At 56.5% G+C, this 11,828-nt stretch overlaps 1 protein-coding gene across 2 annotated transcripts; it reads left to right on the top strand.

The window, feature by feature from the left end:
- The first annotated feature begins 23 nt into the window (after positions 1–23).
- LOC105470574 (cathepsin Z) lies at positions 24–11,814 on the top strand. 2 transcript variants are annotated; one of them, XM_071079102.1, is made up of 7 exons: positions 38–287; positions 783–946; positions 5,635–5,814; positions 9,176–9,326; positions 10,194–10,356; positions 11,233–11,381; positions 11,537–11,812. In XM_071079102.1, exons 1-6 carry the CDS (start codon positions 145–147, stop codon positions 11,341–11,343), a joined length of 912 nt encoding a protein of 303 aa, XP_070935203.1. In that variant the 5' UTR covers positions 38–144; the 3' UTR covers positions 11,344–11,381; positions 11,537–11,812. The 2 variants fall into 2 exon arrangements, with proteins under 2 accessions (XP_070935202.1, XP_070935203.1); XM_071079101.1 differs by having other exon boundaries at positions 24–287; positions 11,233–11,814.
- Positions 11,815–11,828: the final 14 nt, after the last annotated feature.

Below are 11,828 nucleotides of genomic sequence, written 5' to 3' on the forward strand. Positions count from 1 at the left end.
AAGGGCCGGGCGGGGCAGGGGCCCAAAGTGCGGGGTCGGCCGGGTGCGGGGCCGAGGCCGAGGTCGGGATCAGAGCGGGAGCCGGCGAGGGATCTGGGACTCGGAGCGGGATCCGGAGCAGGACCCAGGAGCCGGCGTGGGGCCATGGCGAGGCGCGGGCCAGGGTGGCGACCGCTGCTGCTGCTCGTGCTGCTGGCAGGCGCGGCGCAGGGCGGCCTCTACTTCCGCCCGGGACAGACCTGCTACCGGCCTCTGCAGGGGGACTGGTTGGCTCCGCTGGGGCGCAGGTGGGCGCCGGCGGGGAGGCAGCCTTGGGGGCACGGGAGGCCCATCTCCCGGGCCAGATGCGCGCTCTGCCTCCTGGGGGCCTCGCCACCAGGCCTTGGAAGGTCAGATCCAGCCGCTTCATTTTGGGGGTCGCTCCTTCTCTTCCACATCCAGGGTGAGCCCTGATGTTTGTGGGGTTGGACAAGCCCCACCTGGCCAGAAAGTCAGGCCAGCCCCACCTCCTCGGCCTCTGGGGGTAGCCCTCATGGCGTGGCATGGCTGGGGGAGCACCCCGATTCCCTCCTTTCGGGGGTGCCCTGCCTCCTTCACATTCTGAGAGCGCTGGGGCCTCCTAGTGTGAGGTGGGCCCACACCTGGCTCACCTCTGGTGACTGTGGCCTCACTTCCATGCCCTCAGGTGTTGGGAAGGGCGGGAGGGCCCTACCCAGGGCTTCCTGGGCTCATGGCCCCCCGGGGCCCCAGCACTGATCTGGGTAGGAATGGTCTCTTCTCAGCACATACCCCCGGCCTCATGAGTACCTGTCCCCAGCGGATCTGCCCAAGAGCTGGGACTGGCGCAACGTGAATGGTGTCAACTATGCCAGCATCACCCGGAACCAGCACATCCCCCAATACTGCGGCTCCTGCTGGGCTCACGCCAGCACCAGTGCTATGGCGGGTGAGTGGCCGCCCTTTGACTGTGGGCCAGGAAAGCCCATTCGGGCTGCCTCTTTATCAGCCCAGGCAGCTCAGCCCACGATTCCAGGGGCCTGTGATTCAAGGCCAGGTCAGCCTGGGCTGGGGGGCTAAGGCCGAGGGGCGCAGGCCTTTGCCCTCTGCTGAGGTGACCCAAGCTGGGTCATTCTGGGGCCTTTGGGCGATAGGCAGGACTAGGACTGAAGCCCAGTGACAAGTGACTGCCAGGTGCCCTCTCTTCCCCCAAAGCTTGTGACCTCAGCCATTGGGATAGAAACAGAAATGCAAAATCAGAGTCCCCAGGCTGTATTTGAGGACACAGAAGTAAACTACTTCTCAGCACAGATGAAAACCTGTCCTGGGCTTGGAATATTGGGTGAGGCTTGTTGGCTACAGCCCATGGCCTAACCTGGTCACTACCCCCAGCCTGGTGGGTTTCTATCTTAGGCTTTTGGCTGCAGTGGGATAGGAAGGCTCTCAGCAAAGAGGAAGCGGAAGCTGAGGCCCACCCTATCAACGAGGCTGCTGCGCCCTGCTTTGGGAGAGAAGGCAGGAGAAGAGACAGCTGCAAACCAGCCCCAGGCCCACCCCACAGCATTTGGGAGGGACTCTGCTATCCCCTCTCCAGTCACAGCACAGGGTCCAGGAGCCTGGATTTCCCCTGGAGATGGGACTTGCGTGGGCTGGGAGTTTGGCCCATGAGCGCTGTAGTGCTGCTGCCTCCTCGCTGGCCTTGGTCCTCATGGGCCAGGCCTGCTGTACACCCATGTGAAAAAGATCGACTCCAGTGTGGCTGCCGCTGTGGGCCAAGGCTGGGGGACACGCGCTTGTGTGTGCTCCATCTCACTGACGCCTCCTCAATGCCATGATTGCTTTCAGTTTGCAAATGAGGAAACAAGCTTTTTGCAGAAAGATTGGGAGGCTTGAGCGTAGTGTGAGTGACAGCTGAGATTTGAGCCCGGAAGCCTGGGCTTTGTGCCAGGATGTCTGATGGGCTCTGTCTTGTGAATGAGGGGTTCTCGCTCTGGGGGTAGGGTCTGGACCCCGGAGCCAGCAAACTGAAGCTGCGGCATCTGTGGCACCTCCCCCGGGGGCTGGAGCACACTTCTGACCGCTCAAAGTCCCCTTTGATGTGGATGGAGCTGGAAGGTCTGGGAGACCTTGGGCGGGCTGCAGGGTGTGGGTGGGGCTAGAGGCAGCCCAGCTAGAGGGCTAGAGGCAGAGGACTGGGCAGAGTCCAGGGGAAGTGCCCAGGCCTGGCACCTGCTGAGGAAGTGAAAGAGGCTTTGAGGGTGGGGTGAGGGTGAGGGGAGGATAGAAAGATCACCAGGGGCCTGTGGGAAGCCTTGAACTCTTTGAGAGGGAGTCAGGTGACAAGATGTGCGTCTGCGAAGGACTGCAGGTAGGAGGGAGATGGCTTTCAGGTGCGTGTGGGACCCTGGCCAGGGGTCAGCCCTGCCGTATTTCCCCAGGGGACTCTCTCTCTGGGCGGATGACTGCTTCACCCCACTTTCTCCTGAAACCTCCTTCTCAGTGCACCCAGAACCAGGCCCTTGCGTCCTCTCACTGAGGAATAGAAGCCACCAGAAGGGGACTTCCACGGGGCCCTGGCCATCTGCCAGCCAAGGCGGCAGGTCCTCCATTTGTCTTCCCTCCTCTCCCCTAGGATCAAATGGCTTGACCCCTCACTGAGCCCATCCCTTCCCACTCAGATAAGCTCTCCCACCTGGAACAAAGGAACACAAAGCCCCCGGTCCCACCCCGCCCCAATTGCTGGCTCCCTGGGGAAGTATCTGGAGTCCCTCTACTTCCTCTTCTCTACCCTTAAACCCACTCCAGCCTCAGTCCCACCTCTGCCACTCCACCAGCACTGTTCTTGCCACAGCTACCTGGGGCCCACTGTGAAGCATTCTCCTGATCACGTCTCCCCAGGATGCTTCCCTCTCCTGCACCACGCTCCCTGCCTGCACCTCCCTGGCCCATCCTTCCCCTCTCCACAGCTGTCTCCTCAGAGTTCTGAGTGTCAGCTACCCTAGGACCAACTCTTCACCTGAACTCACTTTTTCTTGTGCCTGCCCACTTGCCCGCTGGCCCAGGCACCTGACGCCTCCAGCCTCAGACCTTGAGGTCTGGATGGCTCCTTCCACCGCTGTGACCCGAGAGCCCATTTCTTCCCCAGTCCTCCCTGGCTGTCCTTCCGGCTATGCAGGCAAAAGCCTGGACTGGCACACGACTCCTCTGTTTTCTGTGCCTCATATAATCCACCCACAAGTCTTGTCGGTTCTACCTTTGAAGCAGATGCAGAAATCACGCACCGCCCACCTCCTCCTCCAGGTGTAACCACACCGCCCCGCTGCCAACTGCCCTCACTGGTCTCCTGGCCTCTGCCCCTCTGGCCACAGTGAGCCTGTGAAAACCCATCAGATCATGTTCTTTGGCTTGAAACCCTCTCAGGATGGCACTCAGATAAAAGACAGAACCCTCTGGTCTTCAAGAGCCTTCACCATCGGGCTCCCTCCCAGGACCCCTCTTGCTCCCCTGCTCCTACCGAGGGTGGAGCGGGGTGGTAGCTTCTCCCGCCAGGCACCTCCTCTCTCCCTGAGGTCCCTCCCTCCTACGGATGTCACCTCACCGGGGTCTTCCTCAGCCACCGTACGCATATGACACCCCACTTCCTGAATTATCTCCCTGTTTTATTTTTCTTCTTGGCACTGTATGCTTTGCACGGTTACAGATGCTCCTTGACTTAACAGTGGGGTCATGTCCCGACAACCTCATCATAAGTTGAAAACGCCGTAAGTGGAGAATGCATTTGACACACCCAACTTCCTGCACACCCTAGCTTGGCCTGGTCTGCGTTAAACGTATTCAGGACACTTGTGTCAGCCCACATTTGGGTGTGAGTAATAAGCCCATTGCTGGATGGGGCTGGTGGGATGAAGGATTGAGTCTGGCCATGGGAAAAGCTTGTGCACACCTCAGTGAGCTGGTTAGGCCGGGTCCAGATGCTTCAGGCAGGCGTGGACGGAGAGGCGAGAACTGAAACTGCTCATCCATCCGAGCTCTGCCTCTGGGCCAGGACTGCTGTCGCCAGGTTGGGTTGGGCAGAGAAGGGAAGGGCTCCGGGCAGGCCATGGGATACCCTGCACTGCCAAGTGGAACCCCAGAAGCCCAGGCAGGAGGTACTTCCAGAAGGATGGAGCGACCACTGTGCTGACTGTTGCCGGAGAGTGGTCGGCTCGGATGACGGAGAAGTGGCCATTAGCAAGAGAGAAAGGGCTGAAGAGGAGCGGGGCAGTAGAGGTCAGGGCACTGTCTCAAACCATTGAGTAAAGCAGAAAACCATGACAGGGAGTGGGAGGGGCTGGGGGCTCACGCTGGTGTTGTGAGAAAGGCAAGTCTGAGGTGTGCAGATCCGCTTAGAGGGGGCGTGGCTGACAAGGGGGAGGGGAGGAGGAGAGCTGGAGGGAGCCAAGTCCTTGGAAGGAAACAGGATGGAACCTAAGGTGGCTTGGTCGGGTGGGAGGGGACAAACCAGCCACTGGCTGCTCCAGGAAGAGCGTTTGGGGTGCAGAGCATGGGCAGGCTGGGTGGCGGCAGGATGGAGGTCCGCTTTGGGACTTTTCAGTGATGTGTGAAGCAAAGTCACCAGAGCAGGGCCAGTTCCAGAAGGCCCCTGGCTGGGCGACCGGGAGGAGGCCAGGTGGAAGAGCAGACTGTGGGGCAGTGTGGGAAAGTCTGGAAGGTAACAGGAGATGGAGGGGATGTGCAGGCCCAGAGGGGGCTGCCAATGGGCAGAGGAACCCCCTGCTCACTGTGCCCTGGGGGAGGGACAGGTGAGGCTGCCAGAAGGGTTCTGACTTGGAGGTAGGGTCAGGAGATGAGGCCTGAGGCAGGTGCAGGGGTGTGTGGCTGTGAAGTCATTGTCCTGGGAGGGCAGAGAGTGAGATGACCCTGAATGAGGGCCTGGGTTTCCTTGTAGGAGCTATTTTATTGCATTTGTGCATGAGAAGGGAAGCAGGTCCCTTGGTGACCAACCTCTCCTGTCCTTGGCTGCACCTTGGGATTCAGAGCCCAGGCACCTGGGCAGTGAGGGCATGGTCAGCCAGCCACGGGGAGCCCTCTGCATCCCCCCGTGCCTTCAGAGCTGGGTCCCTGCTGGCCTTCCCCAGCCCTTGGTGCTGCATCTGGCCCCTCACTGGGGCTCATGCAGCTCCCTGGGCTATACTCATTTACAGAGCTGACGCTTTGGCCCCCTGTCCACGAGGGCAGGGACGGTTTCTCCTGGCTGGCTTTGGGGCGTGGCCCACTTGGCACGGGTGGCAGAGTCTCTGTCCATTCAGCCCTACATTCAGCAGGCACTTCTCTGGTGTCTGCAGGGCCAGAGGCTGGTGACTGCCTGACCCTGGCCCTGCTGTCGTGGCATTTGTAGTAGGAGGTGTGGCAGACAGGACAGTGCCCAAAGAAGGCCAGGGCACTCTCTGCAGAGCGACGTCTGAGCAGAGACCTCCGTGAAGAGGTCAGCAGGGAGAGGGAGACACAGGCAGCTGGGCAGAGCCGAAGGCAGGCCAGGCTGGGCAGAGCCTGCATCCCACCCCAGGCATCCAGGACCATTTGGGGAAGTAGGTGGAGGGCGGCTGAGTGCTGACTGGCAGGTGCTGACTGTTGCAGATCGGATCAACATCAAGAGGAAGGGAGCGTGGCCCTCCACCCTCCTGTCCGTGCAGCACGTCCTCGACTGTGCTAACGCTGGCTCCTGTGAAGGGGGCAATGACCTGCCCGTGTGGGACTATGCCCACCGACAAGGCATCCCCGACGAGACCTGCAACAACTACCAGGCCAAGGACCAGGGTAGGCTGCTGCCCACGCCCCCACCCCACCCTCCCGCCCTCTACGCCATCTTCCACAGGGACTCGTGGCTGAGGGCCCAGCCCAATCCCGCGCTCCTCACATTGGCTGGTGGCTGGGGAGCTGCGGGAGGGCAGAGGTTGCAGCCCCCAGGGGCGATGATGCTCTTGACCGTGAGGGGCAGTGTTCACAGCACCTGCTCCAGCCTTTCCCTGCAGAAGCCCCTCTGCTACCGTGCACCTGCTTGGGCTGGGGACCAGAAAACTGGACCCCGTAGTCCCTGCTGAGAAGGTCAGCGAAAAAGCCTGGTGCAGGAGTGGGCTGAAGAGCATCCTTGGCCATGCGCGGTGGCTCACGCCTGTAATCTCAGCACTTTGGGAAGCCAAGACAGGCAGATCACTTGAGGTCAGAAGTTCAAGACCAGCCTGGCCAACACGGTGAAATCCTTTCCCTACTAAAAACACAAAAATTAGCCGGGTATGGTGGTGCGTGCCTGTAATCCCAGCTATTCAGGCAGCTGAGGCAGGAGCATCGCTTGACCCGGGAGACAGCGGTTGCAGTGAGCCAAGATCGCGCCACTGCACTCTAGCCTGGGTGACAGAGCACGACTACATCTCAAAAAAAATTCCTGTCCCCATGTCTCCAGCCTTGTGGAAGTGTCTTGCTCCTGTGCCCCTTTGGCTGGGCCTGGATATGGTGTTTGGGTTCTGACATGCTGGCATGTTGGTGGCTTTTTGGGCCTTTGTAGGGGAGAGGTGTAGGGGGCTTTGTGGAGGGAGAGTTCATTTTCCAGGAGCTTTGGTGGAGAGCAGGTGGGGAGGTGCTGCCCCAAGCTGGAAGCAGCCATTGGCTTGGTTCCTGTTCTGGCGACCCAGGGCCCAGGTCCCCCACATTCAGGTGTGTCTGCGGCCAAGGGGGTGCTGTGTGGATGAGCAGACCCAAGCTAGCCTGGAATCCCTGTAGCTGGCATTCCTTTCAGGCTGCTCCCGTTGGAAACAGAAGGAAAGGAAAGCCCAGACCCTAATCCCATAATTGGTAGGTTTTGTTTGTTTTTGAGATGGAGTTTCGCTCTTGTTGCCCAGGCTGGAGTGCAATGACACGATCTCTGCTCACTGCAAACTCAGCCTCCCGGGTTTGAGTGATTCTCCTGCCTCAGCCTCCCGAGTAGCTGGGATTACAGGCATGTGCCACCACACCTGGCTAATTTTGTATTTTTTAGTAGAGACGGGGTTTCTCCATGTTGGTCAGGCTGGTCTCAAACTCCCGACCTCAGGTGATCCGCCCACCTCGGCCTCCCAAAGTGCTGGGATTATAGGCATGAGCCACCGCGCCCAGCCATAATTGGTAGTTTTAAGCCACCTGACTCAGATCTCCCTCACAGTCAGAGCAGAGAGCTGGGAAAGGCCAACAGCTGCTGCTTGCTTTGCTGTTTCCCCCCTGCCCCAGGCTATATAGGCTGGCCCCAGCGCCCTGTGCACTCTGACGTGGCACAAGGTCCTCTGGGCACCACCCTCTGCCAACGGGGCTCCCTTGCCTTGCCTCTCAGGCCTTATTGTTCAGCCAGAAAGAATTCTCCTGGACTGACTGAGTCCTTTGAGAAGGGGGACAGATGAAGGCACAGAGGGAAGGGCGGTCAGACGGCTCTGAAGCAGGAAACGGGTATCAGGTGGTCTCCAGGGCCACGCCCACCCCACTCCACCCCCCAACTGTTCTCACCCAGCCGAGGCCAGGCCCCTCGACCCCACCCAGCCTGACAGGAGCAGATGGAGCTCATCAGAAACGTGATTGTGTGACTGGTGACCGCGGTGGCTCACACCTGTAATCCCAGAGCTTTGGGAGGCTGAGGTGGGCGGATCACTTAAGACCAGGAGTTCGAGACCAGCCTGGCCAACATGGTGAAATCCTGTCTCTACTAAAAATACAAAAATTAGCCGAGCGTGGTGGCGTGTGCTTGTAATCCCAGCTACTTAGGAGGCTGAGGCAGGAGAATCACTTGAACCCAGGAGGTGGAGCTTGCAGTAAGCCAGGATCATACCACTGAACTCCAGCCTGGGTGACAGAGTGAGACTCAGTCTCAAAAAAAAAAAAAAAAAAAACCTGATTGCGATAAATGGTCTTGTCTTTGTAGTGTTAGCAAAATGTGGCCACAAATCCACCATTTTCCCGTAGTACTGGGCACTGGGCCCTTGGTGTGCAAGGGACAAATTGAACCAGTGTCCGAGCCTCAAGGTGCTCATGTTCCTGGGGGAAGAATCGGACAGACTGGTAACTATGACAGGTCACACCAAAGCAGCGAATGGCAGGCCAACGGCCGCTGTGTGGATGGAGTGAAAAGTGGGAACACAGCGACTCTGAGCTTGCAAACCAAGAGCTGTACTTTTTATTTTCTTCTTTTTTTTTAATTAATTAAAAAATTTTTTTTCTGTAGAGATAGGGTCTCGCTCTGTTGTCCAGGCTGGTCTCAGACTCCTGGCCTCAAGCCATCCTCCTGCCTTGGCCTCCCAAAGTGCTGGGATTACAGGTGTGAGCCACCACCCCTGTCCTCTTCCTTTCCTTTTTTTTTTTTTTTAGAGACAGAGTCTCGCTCTTGTAGCCCAGGCTGGAGTGTGCAGTGGCACAATCCAGGCTCACTGCAACCTCCACCTCCTGGGTTCAAGCAATTCTCCTGCCTTAGCCTCCCGAGTAGCTGGAATGACAGTCATGCACCACCACCACGGCTGGCTAATTTTTGTACTTTTAGAAGAGACAGGGTTTCACCATGTTGGCCAGGCTGGCCTCGAACTCCTGACCTCAGGTGATCCACCCACCTCGGCCTCACAAAGTACTGGGATTGCAGGTGCCTGGCCCTCTTTATTTTATTTTATTTTTTTAAGCCTAATTCTTGATAACCTCTTAGGTCGAAATAACCAGAATTTTTTTTTTTCTGTACCCTCAGCGTGGGCACAGAAGAAAATGCTTTTCTGTTGTTACTCAACGTATTGGCCTCTTTATTCACCAGCCAGCAATAGAGACATTTTATTAAGTGCCAATCATTTGATTATGCTCCATTTTCAGCCAGAAAGTATTGTGGAAAGGTCCTTCTTCTCCAGCCATTAGACAGAAAAAGGCGAACTCCTGGGTGCCTACTATGTGCTAATTAATGCCTGTCTCTTTCATTCTCTGCCAAAGCCTGGGGAAGGGCTTTTCATAACTCCCCGGCAGCTGAAAGAAGAGCGTCATTAAGCAGCACCCAATGGCAAGATGATTTCTGTTCTTAGCTGCTCAGTGGTAGGCTGCATGAGGAGCGTGGAGAGTGGGCTTGGCGGGCTTGTCGGTGGGTTAATGAGGAGACGGCCTCATGCTGACTTTTCTTGCTCTCCCCCAGAGTGTGACAAGTTCAACCAATGTGGGACATGCAATGAATTCAAAGACTGCCACGCCATCCGGAACTACACCCTCTGGAGAGTGGGAGACTACGGCTCCCTCTCTGGGAGGGAGAAGATGATGGCAGAAATCTATGCAAATGGTCCCATCAGGTGAGGAGAGGTCCGCGGGTGAGGAGAGGTCCGTGGGTGAGGAGAGGTTTGCAGGTGAGGAGAGGTCCGCGGGTGAGGAGAGGTCCACGGGTGAGGAGAGGTCCACGGGTGAGGAGAGATCCGCAGGTGACAGCGCCAGTGTGGGCTCATGCAGGTGCACGTGTTTCCGTCCTTTGCCGCTTTCCTTCTGGCCGGTTGTATTCAGTAGGCTCGAGACAGCCACATCATTTCCCCTCTAAGAGCTTCCGTTTTCTCAGAGGTAAAGCTGAGCTGATGGCAAGTCTGCCCTGTGGACGGCTGTGCAGAATGCGGGTGGGGCGCTCCCCCAAGCTGTACTGAGGGCAGTGTGTTGGGGCAGTTTCACATAGTTTCATTCACTATGTGAATAACAGAAGTTTCTCCAGAACCGTCGGATATACATTATCTGAGTTGGGTTTACATAACTTTTTCGTCATATCAGAGTTTGTTTTTTTATTTTTATTTTTAATTTTTATTATTATTATTTTTTTAAACAAAGTCTCACTCTGTCACCCAGGCTGGAGTGCAGTGGTGTGATCTTGGCTCACTGTAGCCTTGACCGTCCAGGCTCAAGCGATCCTCCTGCCTTAGCCCCCTCCACCGAATAGCTGGGATTACTGGCGCACACCACCACACCCAGCTAATTTTTGTATTTTTTGTAGAGGGGGGGGTTTGCCATCTTGCCCAGGCTGGTCTTGAACTCCTGGACTCAAGCGATCCACCTGCCTCGGCCTCCCAAGTTGCTGGGATTACAGGTGTGAGCCACTGTGCCCGGCCATAGCAGATTATTTCTGATGATGGTAAATTCTCTCAACTTAAAGTGGTAATTCCTTAACTGCTTGCTCTCAGCTGTGGAATAATGGCAACAGAAAGACTGGCTAACTACACCGGAGGCATCTATGCCGAATACCAGGATGTCACCTACATAAACCATGTCATTTCCGTGGCTGGGTGGGGCATCAGCAATGGGACTGAGTACTGGATTGTCCGGAATTCATGGGGTGAACCATGGGTAAGAGGTTTGCATTTTCTTAAGGTCATTCCTAGCAAAAAGCATCCTGGTACTCCTCTCGCTTGAATGGTTCTGTTGACTTTTAGCTGAAAACCGGGGCCTTGATGGAGGGTTCCTTGCTCCAGCTGTCTCAGCCATCTCGCCAGTGGCTTTTGGGGCCAGACCCTTCTCTGTCGTGCACGGCTGCCGCCATCCTGTGCACTTTGGGTGTTCAGCAGCATCCCTGGCCCCTCCACCCACTAGGTGACTCCCCGCAATCCCAGTGTGACCAAACTGTCTCCAGATGGTGCCTGGTGCCCTGGGGAAGTCCCTGTGAGCACTGCTGGAGAGGAGCTCTGCCACCTTCTTCCTTTACAACCAGCTCATTCTTTTTCCTATCACGGTTTTTGGGCTCCCCTAAAATACTGTGTAGGTTTTTCAAAAATACTCGAGTTAGGCCAAAAGTCCAGGAGAGATAAATCAACTGCCAGGCCTAGTCTTAGCCATTAATAATGTAAGACACAGAAATTCATTATTAGGAAATGGGGGAAAGGCGGTTCACGTGCAGGTGATGAAATGTGTTTTTTACTAGGTGACTACTAATGGGGGTAGCAGTAGGTGGCGTCGTCGCCGGTCTAGAGTCAACATGTTTTGTTACATGAATTCACTTTTGGCATAGAGGCCCTCATGTTAAACGTTAACCAAGTGAAATATTTCACAAAAGGTATTTCAGAACAGGGGTCATGGGAAAGCTGAGGGGCAGCTGAGCGGGTTGTCTGGATCCCCCAAGGTTGGCCTGAGGGATGGAGGCAGAAAGCAGGGGGCAGGGTGCTAAGAGCAGCAGAGGGAGCTGGGGATGGCTGCAGATGGGCTGACGTGCGATCCCACTTCTCACAGGGCGAGAGAGGCTGGCTGAGGATCGTGACCAGCACCTATAAGGATGGGAAGGGCGCCAGATACAACCTTGCCATCGAGGAGCTCTGTACGTTTGGGGACCCCATCGTTTAAGGCTATGTCACTAGAAGAGCCGTTTAAGAAAAGGCATGGTGAGCCATGATCAGAGGGGATCCTATGGTTATGTGTGCCAGGCTGGCTGGTGGGAACGGGGTTGGCTATCAATACTGGACAGCAAGGACAACGTAGTACTGGCTCAGAGTGTTCTTGAGGGTTGAAAATGGGGTGACTTAAAACACTTGCACAGGACACAGGATGGCTCTGCCTCACAATGATTGCAGTCAACCACCTGGTGAAGAAGTGATTTGTGACCCAGCAAACCATGGGACCTGTTTTCTTCAGTAGAGGGCTTGATCTTTTGTATTTGGCCACTGTGGGCAATCATACCGCATGTGAGAGGTGAAACAGTTCAGACGCATCACCGCTTCTTATGTCACTTTGGAATCAAGGGCTGGGGAGGGAGGGAGGGAGATGGCAATTTCAAATCGCCCAAGTGATGAATAAAGTATCTGGCTCCACACAAGACTGAGGCTGACCGT

This window comes from Macaca nemestrina, chromosome 15 (genome assembly GCF_043159975.1).
Source record: "Macaca nemestrina isolate mMacNem1 chromosome 15, mMacNem.hap1, whole genome shotgun sequence".
Classification (NCBI taxonomy): domain Eukaryota; kingdom Metazoa; phylum Chordata; class Mammalia; order Primates; family Cercopithecidae; genus Macaca; species Macaca nemestrina.

Bases quoted from the DNA above. Each gene is read 5' to 3' on its own strand.
- LOC105470574 (XM_071079101.1), top strand. From the start codon at position 145: ATGGCGAGGCGCGGGCCAGGGTGGCGACCGCTGCTGCTGCTCGTGCTG. The intron at 288-782 runs GTGGGCGCCGGC...GTCTCTTCTCAG, and splicing joins TTGGCTCCGCTGGGGCGCAG to CACATACCCCCGGCCTCATG. The intron at 5,815-9,175 runs GTAGGCTGCTGC...GCTCTCCCCCAG, and splicing joins CTACCAGGCCAAGGACCAGG to AGTGTGACAAGTTCAACCAA.